This window comes from Lactuca saligna, chromosome 5, assembly GCF_052625555.1.
Source record: "Lactuca saligna cultivar CGN05327 chromosome 5, ASM5262555v1, whole genome shotgun sequence".
Taxonomy (NCBI): Eukaryota; Viridiplantae; Streptophyta; class Magnoliopsida; order Asterales; family Asteraceae; genus Lactuca; species Lactuca saligna.
Window position 1 is genome coordinate 228531317 of NC_136421.1, and position 22995 is coordinate 228554311.

The 22995-nt window shown below is 39.2% G+C and overlaps 1 protein-coding gene across 1 annotated transcript; it reads left to right on the top strand.

Annotated features, from left to right (window-relative positions):
• The first annotated feature begins 14808 nt into the window (after positions 1-14808).
• Positions 14809-16270, top strand: LOC144997374 (deoxypodophyllotoxin synthase-like). The gene is made up of 3 exons (XM_078957267.1): positions 14809-15208; positions 15405-15726; positions 15807-16270. The coding sequence occupies exons 1-3, from the start codon at positions 14820-14822 to the stop codon at positions 16083-16085; spliced, it is 990 nt and encodes a 329-aa protein (XP_078813393.1). The 5' UTR covers positions 14809-14819; the 3' UTR covers positions 16086-16270.
• The last annotated feature ends 6725 nt before the right edge of the window (positions 16271-22995 follow it).

The following is a 22995-nucleotide window of genomic DNA, read 5'->3' on the forward strand; positions in this document are numbered from 1 at the left end:
AGTAGCTGAGCTGCCATCAACTCTGAAATCTACCTCACTCAAACTCCTACACATAAACATTTCCGTGAATTACCCTTTCATGCTTATACCCCTTTAAGGGTCAACTTTTGTCAAAGTCAAAGTCAAGGTCAACACCCTGGTCAAAGTCAACATCTAATTGACTCAACTCACCGGGTTGGTCCATCAACTCATCGAGTGTCACACCCCCGAACCAGATGGCGGAAACGTCCGGGGGCTGTTGTGACTCAATTGAATACCATCACAATGAATATACATGAAACATAACATCATACATCACCAAGCATTGGAATAATACAACTGGTAGCGTTTACATTTAGTACATTGTTCCCTAACATTACTTGCCCAAAAAGTAGATTGTTCGGTGCTAATTAAATAAGTAGCAAAACGTCACTGAGTACACTTATCCCTTCGATTTATCTGTTACCTGAGAATACAAGTATTTTGAAAAACGTCAACATATGAAATGTTGGTGAGTTCATAAGTAATGTTTGAAATCCAATGTTTGTATTGTTTGGAAAACCACCAGAAAATCCGATATTTTCTGAAAATAGTATAGCGTAAAAAAAAAAGTGTGAAGATCCGTGAGTATGCTTGTTTGTTTTCTATATATGTAAGCGTACGAGTTGTGAAATTTGACATGTAGTTCGTAAGTGTACTAGTTGAAAACCCTAGGAAAACCCGACGTTTTCCTATCACTTTGCTTTACTTAGTTTATGTATTGTTATTTCGTTACGTTAGAGGTGTTCGTTGAGCTCCGGAGGCATTGAGTATACAAAGGGTGGTGAATTGTTGTAACGTACGTTAATGAAAACGTCCAGTTGACAACCGTACTAGCGATCCCTTAGGCGTCACTCGCACTTATTCACACAACTCAATCCTCCCGGACTTGTGTAGTCCCACGACCGAGGAGAAAAGGTAAAGGTGCGAAACCCTCGGTATTTCCCTACGTTGTTCAAGACCATTGCAATTGCGAACGGCCAGAAGCCCATCCCGTAATCGTGAGTTCCCGAATTTACTAGCAGCACCGAAGGACCCTTGGGGACCAGCAGCACGTTTGCCATTGAAAGTCCTTTTACACGCGGTTTAGTCGTATTAGACCCAACTACATGTAAGCACGTATCCTTTGGGCCTAAAGATCATGTCATTGGGCTAGCTAGGCTCAACAAGCATGATTTGCAACTTTTGGGCCTAAGGAGTGTACGTCGACGTATTGAGTAATTTCCACGAGAGTATAGAGTTCCGAGAGTTCCATATGTGTATTGAGCGTTGTAGTGTTAGTAGTTTTGGATTTGTTATTGATTCGAGACCGAATCAATTCGTTTGATAACGATTGTTGGTGACATTGTATGTTGTAATTCATTAAGAGTCGTAGTGTCAGTCTTTGTTCACAACGAGTGTATTGAATTATCATTGAAAATTTTCTGTTTACAACCCCTCTTCATTTTGTAAATTTACTTTTTCACCCCTTTAGGTAAATTAATTTCTGGTTTAGTCCTTAAACTATTTTTCTTAACATTTTAACACCAAAAATGATTGAAATTAATACTTTTCAGCATATTTTTCGTTGAAAACAGTTTAAGTCCCTGAAATTGCAATTTTCTCGGTTATAACCCCTCTTTTTCGCAGTTTTTACAATTTTGGCCCCAATTGGAAAATTTTTGCAACTTTGGTCCTTTTTAAATTTGAAAAGCATTTTAAACCTTTGAAAAGTACTTGTAACATTAGTAGTCCACTGTTTTACAGAAAAACACAGTTTTGGCCCTCCAAAACAGAAAATTTTGCATAATGGGCCCTATTGGGCCGAAATTGTCATTTTTAGCCCATTAAGCTTGAAATTTTTGTTTTTAATCCTCCAAAAGAGTATATTTTCAGAAAATACATTATGGAAACTGTTTTGACTCATCTCACCCATCAGATTTCGAAATATTTCATTTTAGGCCCTTCAACTTTGTATTTTTAACATTTTATGTCAAAAAAATGAGTTTTTAGCCCAAAGTAAGTGTTGTTAAGCCACTTAGCTATTTTTCTTGGTATACTTTGTATGTAGTAGTATATTTTATGCTAGTATCATTTAACATAAAATATATCTCGATTTTTAGTGATTCATGACTAGATCTAACATCATAATCATACAAAACACACATATAAGCATAGAAATCATACAAAGCATACACATAATGATAGATCTACACCTTTGCTTGTGTTCTCCCACACAAAACTTATAAAAAACCGAAAACAAGGGGGTATGAAGCTCACCTTTGGATGTTGATTCGGTTTTTGAAGAAGGATGGAAGAAAGCTTGGTGATTTTTGACCCTAGCCCCCTTGATGAAATTTTCGAGTTTATGGAGTTTTCTAGGATGCAAGATCACGATTTTTGCATGGATTAGGAAGAGGTTTTTGATAAAACAAAGAATCTAAGTCATAGATCCAAGCATAACCTTACCTTAGATGAAGAGTTTGTGGAAATATCCTCTTGAAAGCCTCCTAATTTTCGAGATTTTTGTGTGGAGAGGAAGGAGGATTTCTTGAGTAATCTAGAGAGAGTTTGTGAGGTGTGTGTGTGTGTGTGTTACTCACGGCCGAACAAGAAGAGGGAAGGAGAGAGATAGAGTTGCATGGAGAAATGAGATGGCATGGAGGTTTGGAGGGTAATGCATGGATAACCACCATATAATAAAGAGGTGGCATGCATTAGTCAACCCTTCCTCTTCACTTCTTGGATTTGGGCCTTGGGCCGAGAATTTGGATGGAAAAGGAAAGATTTGGGCTTTAAAGCCCTCAAGCTCATATAGAAGTTAAGTTGGATGAGTTTTGATCTAAAAGAAATATAATATGATCATCACAATTAGTTGGGCTAGTTTAAGTTAATCATGGTTCAAAACTTTTAATTTATTTCATTCTAGGCCCAATATGGCCTAAATTGTTGAAATAAATTAATGTGGGTCCAATTAGAGCCCATGATAGTCAAATTGGAAGCTTATTGGTCCATTTGGGTCCAATAAGGAAGTCCTAGTCCAAAATGGACTTAAACGAGGACTTTTAGGGTTTCCAATTGGTTGTTGACTATTGGTAGTACTTGTATGGTGTATTTGTTTGAAAATTCGATGTCATAGAGTAAGCATCATACATGCACTTTATGTTTTTGATTTTACATTTTACTTGAGTGTAGAGATTACATGACACAAAATTTTGTAGTTGTGACATCATCCCCCCGTTTGAGGGAATTTCGTCCCGAAATTCTGTTTGAAAGCTAGATTTGAGAATGCTAGAATAGGTGAGGGTCCTTTTGCTTCATCTGGTCTTCACGTTCCCATGTGAATTCTGGCCCACGCTTCGCGTTCCACCATACTTTCCAATCGGGATGCGACTTTTCTTAGTACGCTTCACCTCCCCGTCCATGATTTCAACCAGTTCTTCAACGAACAGGAGGTTCTCATTGATTTCAATTTCTTCAAGGGGAATGATGAATGTTTCATTCGATAGACCGTTCTTTAGATTAGATACATGGAACACGGGGTGTATACTATTTAGCTCTGCGGGCAGTTGCAGCCTGTAAGTCCTTGGACCAATCTGAGCAAGAATCTCGAACAGCCCAACGTATCGTGGGTTTGTTTTTCTCGTTTTCTAAGGAGAATCATTCCTTTCCAAGGAGATTCCTTTAATAACATGCGATCCCCGACTTGACATCCTATTGGCTTATGCTGCTTGTCGGAATAGCTCTTCTGTCGGTCTCGCGATGCTTGAAGTCAGGCTTTGATCTGAATTAACTTCTCTGTTGTTTCGCAAATGGTTTCTGGTCTCATGAGAGTACTGGCGAGTGATAGGTATTTATGACTATAGAGAGTTTCGAAACGAACAATCTTGATGCTCGTGCGATAATTGTTATTGTATGAGGGTTTAGTCAAGGGAAACTGGGTATTCCCTGACTTGTTGAATTCAAACACCCAGACTGATAGCATGAATTTGAGTAGTTGCATGGTTTGTTTGTTTTGGCTATTGGTTTGAGAGTAGTAAACAACACTCATAGTTAGCTATGTTCCCATAGTCTTTTGAGATGACTGTCAAAGTCTTGAAGTAATCCTGTTATCTCGATTCGAGATAGTAGATACCGATATTTCATGGAGTCTCACGATCTTTAGTAGTAGGAAATGGGCAGACTGGGTTAACCTATCGATGATCGCCCGGATATCATCATGATATTCACCGGCTTTGATGCTTTCGAGGCTGGTAGTAGGTGTTGGCAATGTTTTGTTCTTGTTTCGAGGGTAGATGAGTATGTTATTGATGAAAATAATGAAAAGGCTAACTGGGAATGGTTGGGAAGACTTGGTTCGTAGGGTCCATGAATAGTGTGGGGGTATTCGTTAGAATGAAGGGTCTCACAACGAATTTGAAATGGTCGTGATGAGTTCGGAAGGCAGTTTTTGAAATGTCGCCTTCTCGGACTCAGAGTTGATGATAACCGATTCTTAGATCTATTTTAAAGAAGTAACAAGCACCTTGGAGCTTTGGAAGGATCTGTCTTCTAGAAAAACAAGACCGGAGCTCTCTAGGATGAGAAGCTTGGTCTAATGAATCCTTTGCGCAACAATTCTACTCATTTGACAGGATAACTTGTGAATTTTTGGCGGGAGTCAATCTATACGGTGAATTGGCAATTGATGTGGTTCCCGATATGAGGTTGATTCGAAATTTTGACCTGTCTCTCTGGGATATTCCCGAAAGTTCCTCGGGAAACACATTTGGAAAAATCATATGCTACTGGAATCCCTTGTATGCCTACCTCTTCTTCGGTCTTATCCACAACATGAGTGAGGAGAACGTAGTTCTTCTGGTGCCGACACTTCTGTGCCTTGATGCACGAGATAGGAAGAGGATTGGCGCCAGGTTTATCACCATGGATTATTAGAGTTTTTGTGATTAGGAAGTTGAAGGCAAACGACCTTCTCGCGACACATAGTATTAGCACGGTGGGGGATTAACCCAACCATGACGATTATCACATTAAAACTCCTAATATTTACTGGCATGAAATCTATTTGTAATGAATGGTTGTTTAGTGTTAAGGTGTACTCCACATAAGTACCCTAGGTTAAATCAGTTTTCCCCATTGGCCATGTCCATTGAGAAGTCTTAGCTTAGCTTTGGGGATGTTTTTAGTAAGTGTTTGAATATGTTACTAATCGAAACTTCACTCGGATTTACCATTGAATAAGAGGTAAGCGAAAGAGTTGTCAAGTGGGAACATACCAATAACAACCGTTGGGTCTTGGATTGCTTCGCCTTGACCCCAGGTTAGGACCATTTCTGATCTTTCTGCACCTTGATTGTTATCCTTGGGGCAACTGCACCAGATGTAACCGGTTACTCCACACCCATAGCAGGTGTGAATGGTCTCATTATTGGTGTTGTTGTTAGGGTTGTTGCGATTTTTGTCGTTTTCATTTGGCTGACGCTTCTGGCATGGATAAGTTCTACAGAATTTGGCGGGGTGATTCTTTCGATTGCATTTGGCACAGTGCATCTCCCGGAAGGTTCCCTTATGATGGAATTTGCACTGGTTGCATTTTGGAAGGATTCCAACATATGGTCTCCTTGTTATTGGTTTAATAGGGGTCATGGTCTCATGAACAGCAACAACATGTTGCTTCCTTGAGAACCCTTGAGTGGGATGTCCCTTTCTCTTAATTCCAGACCTCAACTTCCTGCTCTTAAGCTTGGGGTTTGGAGTTCCTTGATAGGTTGTCACTTGTTGGTTTCCATGTTCGTCCCTTTGGCTGGGGTTGTCAATGCTATTCCCGCCTCCATTTGGGTTGTCTGCATCGATTTGTGCCATAGTAGCGGCTACTGCCGCCATTACAGTAGCTTGAAATGTAGCAGAGTCCATCTGCAGGAGCGGTGTCTCGCGGGCGCGCTTGTTATCCTTGCGGGATGGCATTTCCCTGTGTTTCCATCTACATCGCTATGATGTATTTGTGGTAGTACGTAATCACATATTTGGCATGATCGTTGTGTCTATCCTTAGAGTATATAGGTTGTTCTGGTTTTGAGATCCTTGAGTGTCTAGCAGTCTCGAGGATTCGCTTGTGCATATTATTGAGTCTTTGCAGTAATGTGAAATCAATATAGTACCTAATTGTTTTAGGGGTAAGTACCATCTCAGTACATGAAAGAGAGTCATGTCGGATAGTAGGGGGGAACTAGAAAAGGCTGATCCTAATCGTGGCGGGAAGTGTCTGGTGGTGGTGCTGGTGAAGTGGATTCACCTTGGGGACGAGCTACTTGTTGCTCGGTATCTCGTAGGCGTACTTCCCAAACTAACTGTCTCGCTCGAGAGTCTCCATTCACTTCCCGTGTTTGCCTTTCATCCCTCTTATTAGCAAAATACATTTGTTTCGTTCGATTTGGGGTGTCCTGAGCCTGGTTATCAATACCTCGGGTGCATCGGGCCATGACTGGGAGAGCCTGGTCAGCGGGTCTTTTATGGCCAATGGTCGGAAAGACCTCGGTTCCTGCCCTAGTGTGGTCGTATCCCCTGCTGGTGACTCTATTTCCAAATTTTGTATGCCCAAGGGGGGGGGCATGGGGCCACTGGGGCCCACACGATAAGTCGGTATTCTGGCTTTTCATGGATGGTTGATGACATCAGATTCTGCATCCGAGTCATCATCATCTCTGCCCTTGGGCTCTTCCTCCTTGAGGTCTACTATTGTCTCAGCGGGTTCACCTGCGAGTTCTACTCCGTGTTCCTCCGGTGGTTCTTTCTCTGGGTCGAGCCACCCTACTATATCTTGACTAGGGAGATAGGGTTTCCTGACTAATGATACTTGTCTATAGCGTATTGCACGAAGGACTATGAATACTAGAATCAAATAGCATACCAATTACTCCTATAATCCTACAACTAATGCATAGATTTAGTTGGGGTTCCCTTCTTGGAGATTAAGGGGTATGATTTTAGACTCCCTAGGTATCACGATTTCTTCAAGACATGTGATGGTTGTACCTTGGAGGGAATGTAGTTGATCAGGCTACATCCACTCCTTGATACAACTAAGAACAGTCATGGATTAACCGAGATACTAGCATTATCTTGTTTGGTTCGGTGTTAGGTTCTCGTTCCTAATACAAGCAAGGGTATTTTATTGTTATGTTTTACTTGTTTTGTTCAGAGTTATGTTAGTCCCTCTTTTGGTTTATAGTTTCATATCAATGTATGGTTAGATATGCTAGTTCACTATAAACAGAGCTCTAATACCAACCTGTCACACCCCCGTACCAGACGGCGGAAACGTCCGGGGGCTGTTGTGACTCAATTGAATACCATCACAATGAATATACATGAAACATAATATCATACATCACCAAGCATTGGAATAATACAACAGGTAGCGTTTACATTTAGTACATTGTTCCCTAACATTACTTGCCCAAAAAGTAGATTGTTCGGTGCTAATTAAACAAGCAGCAAAACGTCACTGAGTACACTTATCCCTTCGATTTATCGGTTACCTGAGAATACAAGTATTTTGAAAAACGTCAACATATGAAATGTTGGTGAGTTCATAAGTAATGTTTGAAATCCAATGTTTGTATTGTTTGGAAAACCACCAGAAAATCCGATATTTTCTGAAAATAGTATAGCGTAAAAAAAAAAAAGTGTGAAGATCCGTGAGTATGCTTGTTTGTTTTCTATATATGTAAGCGTACGAGTTGTGAAATTCGACATGTAGTTCGTAAGTTTACTAGTTGAAAACCCTAGGAAAACCCGACGTTTTCCTATCAGTTTGCTTTACTTAGTTTATGTGTTGTTATTTCGTTACGTTAGAGGTGTTCGTTGAGCTCTGGAGGCATTGAGTATACATAGGGTGGTGAATTGTTGTAACGCACGTTAATGAAAACGTCCAGTTGACAACCGTACTAGCGATCCCTTAGGCGTCACTCGCACTTATTCACACAACTCAATCCTCCCGGACTTGTGTAGTCCCACGACTGAGGAGAAAAGGTGAAGGTGCGAAACCCTCGGTATTTCCCTACGTCGTTCAAGACCATTGCAATTGCGAAGGGCCCGAAGCCCATCCCACAATCATGAGTTCCCGACTTTACTAGCAGCACCGAAGGACCCTTGGGGACCAGCAACACGTTTGCCATTGAAAGTCCTTTTACATGCGGTTTAGTCGTATTAGACCCAACTACATGTAAGCAAGTATCCTTTGGGCCTAAAGATCATGTCATTGGGCTAGCTAGGCTCAACAAGCATGATTTGCAACTTTTGGGCCTAAGGAGTGTACGTCGACGTATTGAGTAATTTCCACGAGAGTATAGAGTTCCGAGAGTTCCATATGTGTATTGAGCGTTGTAGTGTTAGTAGTTTTGGATTTGTTATTGATTCGAGACCGAATCAATTCGTTTGATAACGATTGTTGGTGACATTGTATGATGTAATTCATCAAGAGTCGTAGTGTCAGTCTTTGTTCACAACGAGTGTATTGAATTATCATTGAAAATTTTCTGTTTACAACCCCTCTTCATTTTGTAAATTTACTTTTTCACCCCTTTAGGTAAATTAATTTCCGGTTTAGTCCTTAAACTATTTTTCTTAACATTTTAACACCAAAAATTATTGAAATTAATACTTTTCAGCATATTTTTCGTTGAAAACAGTTTAAGTCCCTGAAATTGCAATTTTCTCGGTTATAACCCCTCTTTTTCGCAGTTTTTACAATTTTGGCCCCAATTGGAAAATTTTTGCAACTTTGGTCCTTTTTAAATTTGAAAAGCATTTTAAACCTTTGAAAAGTACTTGTAACATTAGTAGTCCACTGTTTTACAGAAAAACACAATTTTGGCCCTCCAAAACAGAAAATTTCGCATAATGGGCCCTATTGGGCCGAAATTGTAATTTTTAGCCCATTAAGCTTGAAATTTATGTTTCTAATCCTCAAAAAGAGTATATTTTCAGAAAATACATTATGGAAACTGTTTTGACTCACATCACCCATCAGATTTCGAAATATTTCATTTTAGGCCCTTCAACTTTGTATTTTTAACATTTTATGTCAAAAAAATGAGTTTTTAGCCCAAAGTAAGTGTTGTTAAGCCACTTAGCTATTTTTCTTGGTATACTTTGTATGTAGTAGTATATTTTATGCTAGTATCATTTAACATAAAATATATCTCGGTTTTTAGTGATTCATGACTAGATCTAACATCATAATCATACAAAACACACATATAAGCATAGAAATCATACAAAGCATACACATAATGATAGATCTACACCTTTGCTTGTATTCTCCCCCAAAAAAATTATAAAAAACCGAAAACAAGGGGGTATGAAGCTCACCTTTGGATGTTGATTCGGTTTTTGAAGAAGGATGGAAGAAAGCTTGGTGATTTTTGACCCTAGCCCCCTTGATGAAGTTTTCTAGTTTATGGAGTTTTCTAGGATGCAAGATCACGATTTTTGCATGGATTAGGAAGAGGTTTTTGATAAAACAAAGAATCTATGTCATAGATCCAAGCATAACCTTACCTTAGATGAAGAGTTTGTGGAAATATCCTCTTGAAAGCCTCCTAATTTTCGAGATTTTTATGTGGAGAGGAAGGAGGATTTCTTGAGTAATCTAGAGAGAGTTTGTGAGGTGTGTGTGTGTGTTACTCACGGCCGAACAAGAAGAGGGAAGGAGAGAGATAGAGTTGCATGGAGAAATGAGATGGCACGGAGGTTTGGAGGGTAATGCATGGATAACCACCATATAATAAAGAGGTGGCATGCATTAGTCAACCCTTCCTCTTCACTTCTTGGATTTGGGCCTTGGGCCGAGAATTTGGATGGAAAAGGAAAGATTTGGGCTTTAAAGCCCTCAAGCCCACATAGAAGTTAAGTTGGATGAGTTTTGATCTAAAAGAAATATAATATGATCTTCACACTTGGTTGGGCTAGTTTAAGTTAATCATGGTTCAAAACTTTTAATTTATTTCATTCTAGGCCCAATATGGCCCAAAATGTTGAAATAAATTAATGTGGGTCCAATTAGAGCCCATGATAGTCAAATTGGAAGCTTATTGGTCCATTTGGGTCCAATAAGGAAGTCCTAGTCCAAAATGGACTTAAACGAGGACTTCTAGGGTTTCCAATTGGTTGTTGACTATTGGTAGTACTTGTATGGTGTATTTGTTTGACAATTTGATGTCATAGAGTAAGCATCATACATGCTCTTTATGTTTTTGATTTTACATTTTACTTGAGTGTAGAGATTACATGACACAAAATTTCTAGTTGTGACACCGAGTTCCATAAATCAGAGAACCTCGAACTCGCGATCCAACTTGTCGAGTTACCCTCTAACTTGCCGAGTTCTTCCTTATGACAAAATCAAGACTTTTCGCTTCAACTTGTCAAGTCATCCAATCTTGAAAACGTCAAAAACTTGGCCAACTCAATGAGTCATCTTCTAGACTCACTGAGTTTGCTCAGTAACTAGAAAAAGGTTGGGACCATGATCCAACTCGTCGAGTTCCCCTTAGTCTATATCCATTAAGTCACTTTCTGTTCAGCTCAATGCTTTCAAGCGATAGAATTGTAACGCCCGTAGATCAGGGCTAGTCAATTTAGAGACAATAAGCGTCAAAAATGACTTTTTGATAGAAGATTATTTAGGATGAATAATCCTAACTAAGTTGTAGTATATGTTACAAGGTTTCCGTGCATATAAAGAACGTGAAAATCCGAGTTATAACGAAGAAGTTATGACTTGTTAAAGTTTCGCGACAGAATCGGCACAACGCTGATTGACGTAAAAAGTGAATTTACGTTAGAGTGATATTTAGCCTTAGCGATCTAAACGAGAATCGAAGATCTCGTTGTTAGTAGCGAAACGACGAAAAGTTAGGCAAGAACGGACGTCGTACGAAGAAGTTATGAATTTATAACGAAATTTTCTGTCCCGGCCTATTAAAAATAAATAATAAAAATAAAGTCAAAATTAGCCGACGGAATCTAAACGAAAGTTGTAGAGCGTAGTCTCACCTTCGCGTGAAGGAGATATGAATTTCCGAAGTTTATTAAATAATTAATAATTAAAATGAATTATTAAACCCCGACATTATCCGAAGAGGAGTCAGCGGTCCGATCCGAAGTACGCCCCGCGTACAGCGAAGCATGACGACCTTCGCACTCGAGTTCTTCGGATGACGCATGCAGTGACGAATTCGGACGCGTACGCCTGTACGTCCCGCGTACTCCGAGGCTCCAGCCTCCTATAAATAGGATGCGAGGGCAGCCAGCTTCTTTGCTATTTTTCTCCATTCTCTCTCCGGTTTTGCATCATTTTGCGTGCCAGAAATACCCCGAAGCCCCGGTAATATTCCCGAGTCCCGAAGCAAGTCCCGAGATCCCGAAGATCCCGAGAGGTGCGGTTTCCGAGCCGAAGCTCTGTCCACGAGAAGTTCGATTTTTGTAGAGATCTTCTAGATCTACCGAAGAATACTACTTCTGCAAGTCGTAGTGCTGTCCGATCATCTTCTGATCAAGTGAGTGTATACTACCTTTCATAAACACGATAATAATACAAGTATGGTTTGAGTGTATTAAGTTTATTGTTGTTTATATGTGTGAGTGTGTAGTTACTTTCTTCTAACACATAAATATGACGTATTTGCTATGAGATATGTGTTATGTGTTTATATGTTAATTGTCTATTTGAGATGGGCATGGAAATTGGAGTTTTATACAGGTGTTAAATGATTTAAACTGTGTAAGTATTTATATCTACAAAATTGTTGGGTAGAACATAGGTAGATGGAATAGTTGGTGAATATGGAGTTAGCGCCTATTGTATAAACCTTGGCGACTATGGAGTTAGCGCACGTTGAGTAAACTTTGGCGACTATGGAGTTAGCGCTTGTTGAGTAAACCTTGGCGACTATGGAGTTAGCGCTTGTTAAGTGAACCTTGGTGACTATGGAGTTAGCGCCAAATAACTATGGATTTAGTACTTGATAAATAAGCTTTGGCAGCAATGGAATTCGTGCCAAATTCATTACGAATAAATGAATGAAGGATAGTTGGTTCTTAGGGTAAAACCTTAAGAAGATAATGGGGATGGGTAATTGGGTTAATTGTTTGCTGATTACATATAATAATTATATTATTGTGGGTTTGAAAACCCTATATGCTCACCAGGCTCCCAAGCCTGACCCACTCAGTTTTCTTTTCATTACAGGTAATGACACAAGGGTATAAGTTGGTGGAGTTGACGAGAGATTTTGGATTATAGATCAGTAGTTGAATAATTATTGTAAGGTCTATTTTATATTGTTTATGCTTTTGGTCTGTATCGAACATGACATCCCAATGTTTTATTATTTAATGAAAATACATTCTCTTTAAGAAATGTTTTGATAAATTTTATCATATTTTATTTTGGGAACAAATTCCGCAACTCTCTTTTAATCAAAAGATTACTCTGATTTTATAAAACAAAGCATAAACAATTCGGTCTTTTCTGGCCGTGAAATTGGGGATGTCACAATCTGGTCCCCTAGGGTCGATATATCACGTAAAGTTGTTAACTTTACATCCATGCATGGGTTATTTAGCTCAAAAGACCCTAAAAGGTGGTTCAAAAATTGCATGGGACCCCATAGCCATAAAGTTGGCACCTTTATGCCATGGAGTCCCTCAAAGACTCTAGATCTGAAGGTTTTTTCCACAGGGACATCTAAATCCCAAAGACCACCATTATTGATCCAAAACATGGAGAAGAAGCCCTAAAACTAGATCTAAATGCTTAGTAAGCAAGGTAAGAGCTTTATACCTCAGGTGAACCATAAATGAAGCTCTACTTCTGGATCTACTCTTCTCCTTCACTTCCTTGCTCGTTACTCAAGTCTCTTCTTCTTTTAAACCTTAAGAAACACCAAGAACACACAGCAATGGCTCAAAAACACTCAAAGATGGATTAGGGTTTCGTAGCTAGGGTGTGAGGTGATAGAGGCTGCAAATGAGGCTAATCTCTGGAGGTTAATGTGCTTAAATATGGTGTAAAACCCTGAAATTAGGGTTTCATTCTAGCAGCCCTACTCGTCGAGTCGAGTCTCTTAACTCGTCGAGTAGGATTCAAATCCTGCATCCTAAATTTCCATTCCTATTCGACGAGTTTGGGGCCTCCATCTCGTTAAGTTCATGAACAAAATGAATAATTTTTTATTAAAATACGTACTAGGAACCGAACATCACACAAGTTTACGATAACTTAAAATAAATCTTATTAAAAGGCCAGTCACATGAATATTACACGACGCAACCACTTAGCTTAACCGACTTTCAAAATTCAAAGACTTCAAAAGTCAAATCCAACCCCAACAATTTATCTATCAACAAATACCACAACAATATTACATGATGCAACCACTTAGCTCAATCGACTTTTAAATTTTTTCCCTCTCCCAAAATACGGTCAGTCACAGGAAGTCGAATTTGTTCGGGAAACTCAACCGGTTTCCAAACCGGTAGCCGAGCCCCAACCCAAAATTGTTCCAAAAACCCAACCCAAATCATCCAAACCTAAAAACACGGAAAAGGAAAAGTATCAGTTCGTAAAGAGAAGATGTCGTCTCAACAATGACAACCGAAAAATAGTTGGTTTTAGCGTAATCATGGGTGGATATTTCGGAGGATTCAAGATAAGGAAATGTGCAAAAGGATGACCATTTTTGGCGATGCATACAGGAACGTTTTCTTAGGTCTTAAATCATGGAGAGTACCGCACCAACATTAGTGTACTAGCAAGTTTTGCGAGATGAATAAATTTATCACTAAATTGAATGACATCATTAATAATTGTTAACTCAACGAAAAATTAGGGAAGATGATGAACAAATTTTAGAAACGACACTTATAAATTTTCTTGTTGATATTAATAAGAAGTCGTTCATGTTTCTTGACATTTGGAAAATTTTATCCAATTCCCCGAAATGGATAAAAGAGTATGGTAGCGAAGAAGATGGTTCGTAAAGAACCAAAGTTTCTAAGACGACTTACACTACTTCATTAATTGGCGTACATCGGCAACGGTAAAATGAGGTGAATAGAGTTGCTACTAGTTTGAAAGTTTATAATTTGAGTTTTGAGACTCGTTTGTCTTTTGAAAATGAGAAGTTGGAGGAGAAAAAAGATCAAGAGATAAAAAGCAACGAGCTCGAGAGAAGAAGCAAGAAGCAAAAAAGCCAGGATATGAAATTTTTTACAAAACCTTTCGATCACCTCCACGAAGACAAACTCGATATGGTTTTGAAGGCTCGAATGGATGAAAAAATATTACAATTAGTAATTGTTTCTAGCATTGTAATCGGTTTTATGTTTTTTTTTTTTTTTGTTTTCAGGATTTTAATGTTTTTTTTTTCTAATTTTAGGAATCTAATCGTTTCAATTAAATTAATGAATTTTTTTAGTTAATTGTATTTTATTCAACTAAAATATGGAAAAAAAGAGTTTTAACTAAAATACATTTTGTTCAATTTAAAAAAAGAAAGAAAAAAACAAAAATATGGTAAAGTAAAGTATGACACCAATATAGCCTAAGAAACGTTAATAATCATTAATTTTATTTAGTAAAATGACAATTTTACCTTGCATTTGATTCCATCATTAAATGTTTTTATTTGTTAAATAATAATAATCGATATTTTTTTAAATTAAATATTTATTTTAATAAGTAGACTATTATTTTATCACCACTAAAAAAACATCTACTATAAATATAAATATGAGACTGAGAGTATATAGAGTATATGAACGCAGTAAAAAGAGCAATGGCTCTCAGCCCAGATAAGCTTCCTGTCATAACCTTCAATACAAAAACCTTAAACCGTAGCAACGGTGCTTGGCAATCAACGTCTCACGCCGTGCGGGGAGCCCTCGAGAACTACGGCTGTTTCATCCTGGCCACTGATAAAGTCTCTTCGGATCTCCGTGACACCATGTTAGAGCTAGCTAACGATTTGTTTCATCTACCTATGGAAACGAAGGTGAAGAACACTTCTGATATCCTTGGTTTCGGATACGGGAAGTATGCATCCATGCCTCTTTGGGAGTACTTTGGCATCGAAGGTGGAGCCACCATTGAAGGCACCCAAAGCTTTACTGATCTTCTCTTCCCTTCAGGCCACAAAGTCTTCTGGTAACAAAAAACTCATCCATTATTTGCTAATGGGTAATTGGAAATAGTTATCTTAAGTCAAGAAACGGGCTAAAACCGAAACCATTACTGACGTGATTGATTTGACAAAAGTTCTGATTTTGATTATTTTTCCATCAAAGCTTACTGATTTAATTTCCGATGACTAATTATTTGATTTCTTATTTTTTCACTGTAGCGAAACTGCATTCCAGTACATGAAACTGTTATCAGAAATCGATCATTACGTGATTAGAATGGTGTTTGATAGCTACGGGGTTGACGCCAAGGAATGTGACCGTTTGATTGACTCTACGTTGTACTTGTCTAGATTCATGAAGTATCGGTCACCCCGTGAAGGAGAAGGCATTATGGGTCTTTTCCCTCACTCCGACAAGAGCTTCTTAGCAGTTTTAGACGATGATCTCAAAGGATTAGAGATCAAGATGAAAAATGGAGAATGGATCTCTCCTGAGCCATCTCCTTCAACGTTCATTGTCTTAGCCGGAGAACCCTTCATGGTAATACTCCGACCAGCTTCAACCCACCGGTCCTACGCATTTGCAATTCTAAAACGCTTTAATTTTGTGGTATGAAATAGGCATGGAGTAACGGGAGGATTCATGCGCCAGTGCATCAAGTGGCGATGAGAACATCGGAGAAAGAAGTTGTTAGGAATTCGTTGGGGCTATTTTCGTTTATGAGGGCGACAGTGGAGGTGCCTGAGAAATTGGTGGATGATGAAGAACACTATTTGCAATTCATGCCTTTTAATCAAATTGAATTCTTAAAGTATGTGACCACGGAGGAGGGAATGGCATCCAAATGCGCGATCAAATCCTACTGTGGGGTTACCACCAGCGCCGCCGCGGACTACTGATTGGTTAGGGTGTTATGATGTTATCTGTTGGTAAGTTGTTTGCATGTAAAATATAAGGATATGTTATAATAACTATGGGATTTATTATTCAACTTAGCGGCGATTAAACCCATAGAGATGTATCAGTAGGAAAGATAATCTGTACATCATTTAAATTCTTAAAAAATTCATAAATTTTCGTTAAACCATCCGTTATACCCACCACATATCACCTATGTGGTGGTTGTCACATCATTACCATATTCCTCTGCCACTAACATTAGATATCTACCGCTAACAACCTCATTCCACCTTATTTTTTTTTATTTAAATTTAATTCAAAACACACAATAAAACATAATTTTTTTAAAACTAGTTTTTTATTCAATGAAACAAGATTACATTAATTTTAAACATACGAGCATAAAAAAAAACATAAATATGCAACCCCAAACAACTTAACCTATTTTTTAAACCTTATTTTTAATCACTAAATTTTGGACACTTTCTTAATTTTCGTCAAGCTTTGATGTGTTTAAATGGTATGTGTTTCATGTCTTCATATGGGTCCATGGCCACAGCAAACGGGTCGTCTTCGTGTACGTTGTTTATAACAAAGTTATAAATCTCATTGAATTCAAGACATTTAACCCTCATATCGCAATACTTCACACATATTTCATCGAGACTACGACTTTGACAATCCATTAAATTATAGAAAACGTTTCCAACTTTTACCCAAACATTAGGAAGCGTTATTGGGTCTTCTGAAGCCACTATCCACGCTCGTGCTAAGTTATCTTCTTCATTTTCTAACCAATTCATCCTTTTATGAGCCATTGGTTTTGAAAGAATGCAAAAGAAGTGTGTGATTGTGTGAGAGAAGAAAGAAGAAATTGTGTGAGTATGTTTAATAGAAAGTGTGATATTTATAGAAGAAATTTAATATGTTTGAAAAGTTAAAAAAAAAAAAAAAAAAAAAAAAAACCCGTTACAAATAAACTAGCCGTTGCAGCATCGTCCAATAGCAAATTTCAATTGATTTTGTGGAACACACAACACTCACCCATGACCACGATCGACCATGAACGGCCGGGATGGTGTGCACGGTCGTGGTCGTGGTCCAAGTATACCACGAGCCTTCTCGTGCTATGTATACCATATGGCCTTACAATTCCATTGGACTGTTGTATATGGTCATTTAACCCACACCCTCTCTCCTCTTTATTATATTTATATTTATTCTATTAAATCCTCATACAATTTCTATTGTGGATGACCTTAGGCCATATATCTTCAATGCAATGGATTGACACCTATACATTCCACTTGTTATACAACTTTACCCATTAAACTCTATATTCCAGTAAACTCTATAAAATTTAATAGATTACTGTAACATCCGAATTCCCAGGTATCTCATTTTAAGTATTTATATTGAATATTAGAGAGGGACTCAGCGAGTAGGCGCTCAGACTCGCCGAGTGGGATCACATATGTGTTGGGCTGATTTAATGGAGGACTCGGCGAGTCCATACGTGGACTCGGCGAGTCCACGCTGTTTAATGAAACCCTAATTTCTCGAGTTTGGGGCCTATTTAAGGACCCTTATAGCCACCATTTGCGGCTACTAGACCATTGAGAGAAACCCTTATAGTGCCTGAGCATTTGTGAGAGAGAAGAAGCCATTATTGGACCTTTGTGGGTTTGTTTTGCAAGAAGAAGTTGATTCCAGCTTAGAGGAGGCCAAGGAGGTTGCTTATTTGTGGATTGCAAGCAAAGGACATCATTCTTGAGGTAGCATATCGATCCTTTTTATGTTTTGTTAAAGAATCCATGGATCTAGGGTTTTCTATACCCTTTATTGAGTTGATTTGTTGGGAATATGGTCCCTTATCGTGTTTAGACATCAGATCTGGATCCATAGTGGTCCAAAGAACCTATTCCATCTTGCTTTATGAGGAGTTATGGAAGAAATGGACTTAGGATGTTGTATTTGGGGCTAAATCATCAAGTTGTGTCATTTGGATGTTGCATGAGCATCAAGTTCGAAACTTTACGTGATTATTGAGCTTGGGAAGATTAGATCTATGGATTTGAGGAACAGATCTGACCTCAGAAGGTCATTTGAGTGTTAGCATGGAACGAACTCGCCGAGTCCATGACGGAATCGACGAGTCGAGTCGGGGTTGCCCCTCGATTCGTGACAGGTGTAACTTGTCGAGTGGAAGAAAGACTCGACGAGCCAAGAGAGTCTGAAAGGATTCAGAGGACCTACATGGACTTGCTGAGTCACCTTTTTGCACTCGACGAGTCGGGTCAAAGTTGACTGTTGACTCTCGTTGAATGGCCTTTTACTCAGTCGGTATAGATGAGATCATGGGGGAGTATTGACCGGGAATGTTATTTGAATAATAAGAGGAGGCTAGGTCGAGACGTTGAGCACGAGAGTTTATCCGACTTCATTGAGGTGAGTCTTCTCACTATGCCTTACCCGATGGGGTGATTATGTGTGACCGGAAGGTCTATGTGTATGATGTAAATGTGATGTATGTTGTATATGTTATATGTTATGATATGAGTATGATGACATAGACCGGAAGGTCAACAGAGTCATGGGATGGAAATCCCTTGAGACACCTGGATCGGAAGACCCCATAGAGCTATGGCCTGGAAGTGCGTATGTGTTGTACGCGGTATTTTGGGGAACTCACTAAGCATTATTGGTGGGGATGTGTGTTATGTGTTTCAGGTACCAGTGATGATTGCGGGAAAGCGCCGACATGATTAGTACACACTTATGGTGGGGATGTTTTGAGATTATGTGGATTTTGATTTGCACTATTGTTATGTAAAAACAATTGATGCATGTTTTTTAGAATTATGATTGGAATATTTTTATTAAATTAATATGAAAAATTGTTTTGAAATTTCACGGTGTTACAAGTTGGTATCAAAGCCTTGGTTTGAGGGATTCTATCACACCCCGAAACCGATGGCGGAAACGTTCCGGGGCAGATGACATCATGTGTAGTATCACACCCAATGTACATAGTAAGCATAGTAAACACAAAACATTACATTACATATGAATAATTACATTTGTTTAAAAGTGAAGTGATACATGTTTTAACTGTAGAATAGTTTGAACAAAAGTAAAGACGTGACTTCTAAAACACTCCCTCTTCTCCAAAAGATCACGGGTACCTGTCTAATATGGACCTGAGAATACAAGCAGTTTGAAAATCAGCATAAAGCTGGTGAGTTCATAAGAGGTTTGTTTTCTGAAAATGTACAAGTTTCCTTTGGTTTATGAAAAAGTTTGTTATCCAAGAAAATCCCATATTTTCTTTTAAGTAAAGTTTGGTTATCCGTTTGTTATATGATCTGGTTATGTGCAGCTTGTTATCCCAGGAAAAACCCTTATTTTCCTTAAAAGTTTGTAATCGGTTATCGGTTTTGAATGTAATGTACAAGTATCCACCATACTTAAAGTGTTTGTGATGTTTCCTTAAAACCTGGTTATCCTTGAAAAGTACATTAGTTTTAACACGCATATAAAACTAATAAGTAAGTAGAAACATATTCATATTCTAAATTGCGAGTTCCATAACTATACAATAGACTAGATAAGCCTCGAAACAGGGGCCAGTATCGTTTTATGACTTTTGTCACCCTTGAACCTTTCGGTTCGACTATAGCTAGCAGCCAAGTGCGGGGTTGTCAATCCCGTATAGATCTATACACTCAAGTCACGTTCTCCCTCCAAGAGATTTTGGTTATGGGGGTAGTCCTACACTCTCGTAACTAGGGGGAGTGTTACAAGGACGTGTCTCCAATCTTAAGATTAATGAATTAAAAGATAATAAAACGGGAAATTCTATTTTATTAGTCCTTCATTCTTGTAACTAGGGGGAGTGTTATCAAGGACGTGCCTAAAATTGTAAGTTTAATGTTACTATTCCTCCACTCTCGTAACTAGGGGGAGTGTTAAAGTTCTAAGTTTAATGTTATTAGTCCTTCACTCTCGTATCTAGGGGGAGTGTTATCAAGGACATCTTAAAGTTCTAGGGTTCATGATTTTAGCAGTAGTGATGTGGAAATGCATTTGTGAAATATAAAATATAACATTTTATTACGAGTTTCACAAATAGTTTGGCTGTTTACTCTGCAAGTTGCATGCTTGGTTAATACAATTTCCAGTGTTAAAAGCATACGAAACATAAAACAGTTCAAATGAAATCATAAGTTTGAGTACAAGATTTCCTTGTACTTTTGCTTGTATTCCCCCTGAAAACGTTGAAAACATGGAAAAACGTAGCAGTATGAAATCACCAGTCGAGAAGTGTGTCGGTTGGATGCTAAGTGTCAGTTCGGGGCTTGAGAACGCGCGAGCTTCCTATGTAATATGAAGAGATACATAATTGTATCTAATTAGACTTCAAATCACTAATTAGATAAGACAGTACACTTCGAGACGCGGAAACACTTCATTTCAAGTGTTAGGAGTGACCCGTGTAGCATCTAAGGGTGTGTATGGCTTGAATATGGAGTTTTCTCTTCAAGAGTAAACTCCTAATGGAGTTTTCGGCCCGAAGACCAACTCCCCATGAGTTTACGGCTGTAAACTCATGGTAGGGGTGTTCTTGGGTGCTTAATGATCATACAACTCTTGTGGGGTAATGCTAGGCTTGGTTTTAAGGCATTGGAATGGAATTTGAACATCATAAGGACCATTTGAGGAGTTTACGGAAGTAAACTAGGAGTTTACGGCTGTAAGGTCTTATGTACCAAGTCTTAATTCGTTTTGGTGGTCCTAGGTCAATTACAAGAGTTTCTAGTCCAATGTACAAGCCATGGAAGGAAGTTAGGGCACCAATTGACCACCTTATAGGAGTCCACGGCGCATGAACCATTCCTTGGGGGGTTTAAGGCTGTGAACTCCTTAGGGGGTGGTTTCTTGCATGTTTAAGGTCCCTAACACATTGTTGGATGGTTCTAGACTTTATTCCAAGGCTTATGAGGTGCTTAAGGGGCATTTTAACACCTTTAAAGGGGTTTACGGCCTATGAAATGGTGTTTACGGTCCAAGCAAGTGTTTGGGCGGTAAAATCATGTTTACCCCTCAAATGATAAGGTTTAGGTGCTCCAAGTTCAATATTGTAAGCCCCTAAGTCATATTTAAGCTCCAAATGTGGTTTGGAAGGGTTTTGAGGCTCCAAACCCCCATCTATGTGAGTTTGTGGCCCAAGGGTGTTCTAGGGCCGTAAACCCATGTACATAGTCCTATTTCATTATTTTACCACGAATTTGAAAGCTAAACTTGTTAATCTATGAGTTAGGATGGATAACTTACTGATTTAGAGCTTGATTTGGATGATTTTTGGATCAAACTTGAGTTTCTAGAGAGTCAGAGTAGAGAGAGAGAGCGAGAGAGGGGAAAAGCTTCAAATGAGGCCAAAATCAACTTTATATATGGTTCGGGTTTGGGGCTCGGTGGAATTCTACCCGATACTTACGTTGAACGGGGCTTTTTTGTCGTACTCGATTAGGTTACCGAAACCCGACGTGGTCGAAACTTATAATTTTTCCAAATAAATATATGGAATGTTTTCACGCAATTCTAATGTGTTCCAACACTTATGATGTCAAAATAAGAAGTCCTAATTTTATTAATTTACAACAAAGTTAACAGAAAAATTGGAACGTAACGGCTTTACTAACAGAAACGGGTTACAGTGACGGAAAGTTTTCGGATTGTGACAGATTCGGATTCACCTTCGGTTGTATTTAAACTCAAACTGAGGATTTGAGAAACATTTCAATTTTTTTCCAAAAAGTAAAAGAATTTGAGGAAAGCAGAAAGAAGCAGTGTGTACGATCAGCCAACGCCCGAACGGTGATTTCCCAGAATACCCTTACATTATGTGTTATGAGATATGATATCATATGTTAGGAATGTTAGAGTAGGCTAGGTATTCATGTTAGGACTAGAGTGGCCTAATTTGTGATGCCTTAGCCTAGGAGATTTATGATACTAAGAGGTGCTTGAGAGCGAGTAGGTAGCGGTGAGGAGCTTATGAAGGGCTTACCGAAGGGTAGCCTATGCTAGCGAGATGTAGGGTATTTGTGTGCTGGAATCCTAGGGAGGAGGACTTGGGGTGAATGTTGATGCGGTGTGGGCGGTAGTATTGGGCCCTTACTACCGAAGAAACCGGATCAGTGCGCAGCCAAAGTAAGAATCCTTAGGGTACTAGGGAACAAGTAGGGTTGAGTTATCGAGTGAAAGTATACTCGAGCGAGTCTCTGATATCTTTATGTTGTATTTCAGAAGCATCATGGTTGGGACACGCCACAGACCGGGGACTAGCGAGGGGGGGGGTGCGAGCGATGAGGAGCTCCGCCATATGATTCATGACGAGGTGGCTGAGGCCATCCGGGCCGAGATACCAGAGATATTCAGGTCTATCAAGACCACGCTGATTGAGACTTTTGATGAGCGGTACACCACTCTTACTGATGTTGCTGTTGCCGCGGCCACCGTAACCGTCGATGCTGCCAGGCCACAGGGGGTGACTCGTTACAGGATCGAGAGTTCAGCAACACGAAGCCACCAGAGTTTGATGGGACGCAGGATCCGATTGCTGCGATGAGATAGATATCTGATGTTAAGGGATGATTCTACACATGTTCATGTCCAGAGCACCTGAAGGATCGGTTTGCACTGAACCAGCTTCGCTTGGGAGTGAAGGACTGGTGGAAATTTGTAACGATGCATCTTACTTCTGCGGAGATCTCAGCGGTGACCTGGGAGAGGTTGAGTTATCGAGTGAAAGTATACTCGAGCGAGTCTCTGATATCTTTATGTTGTATTTCAGCAGCATCGTGGTTGGGACACACCACAGACTGGGGACTAGCGAGGGGGGGTGCG

Bases quoted from the DNA above. Each gene is read 5' to 3' on its own strand.
- LOC144997374 (XM_078957267.1), top strand. From the start codon at position 14,820: ATGAACGCAGTAAAAAGAGCAATGGCTCTCAGCCCAGATAAGCTTCCT. The intron at 15,209-15,404 runs GTAACAAAAAAC...TTTTCACTGTAG, and splicing joins TCAGGCCACAAAGTCTTCTG to CGAAACTGCATTCCAGTACA. The intron at 15,727-15,806 runs GTAATACTCCGA...GGTATGAAATAG, and splicing joins TAGCCGGAGAACCCTTCATG to GCATGGAGTAACGGGAGGAT.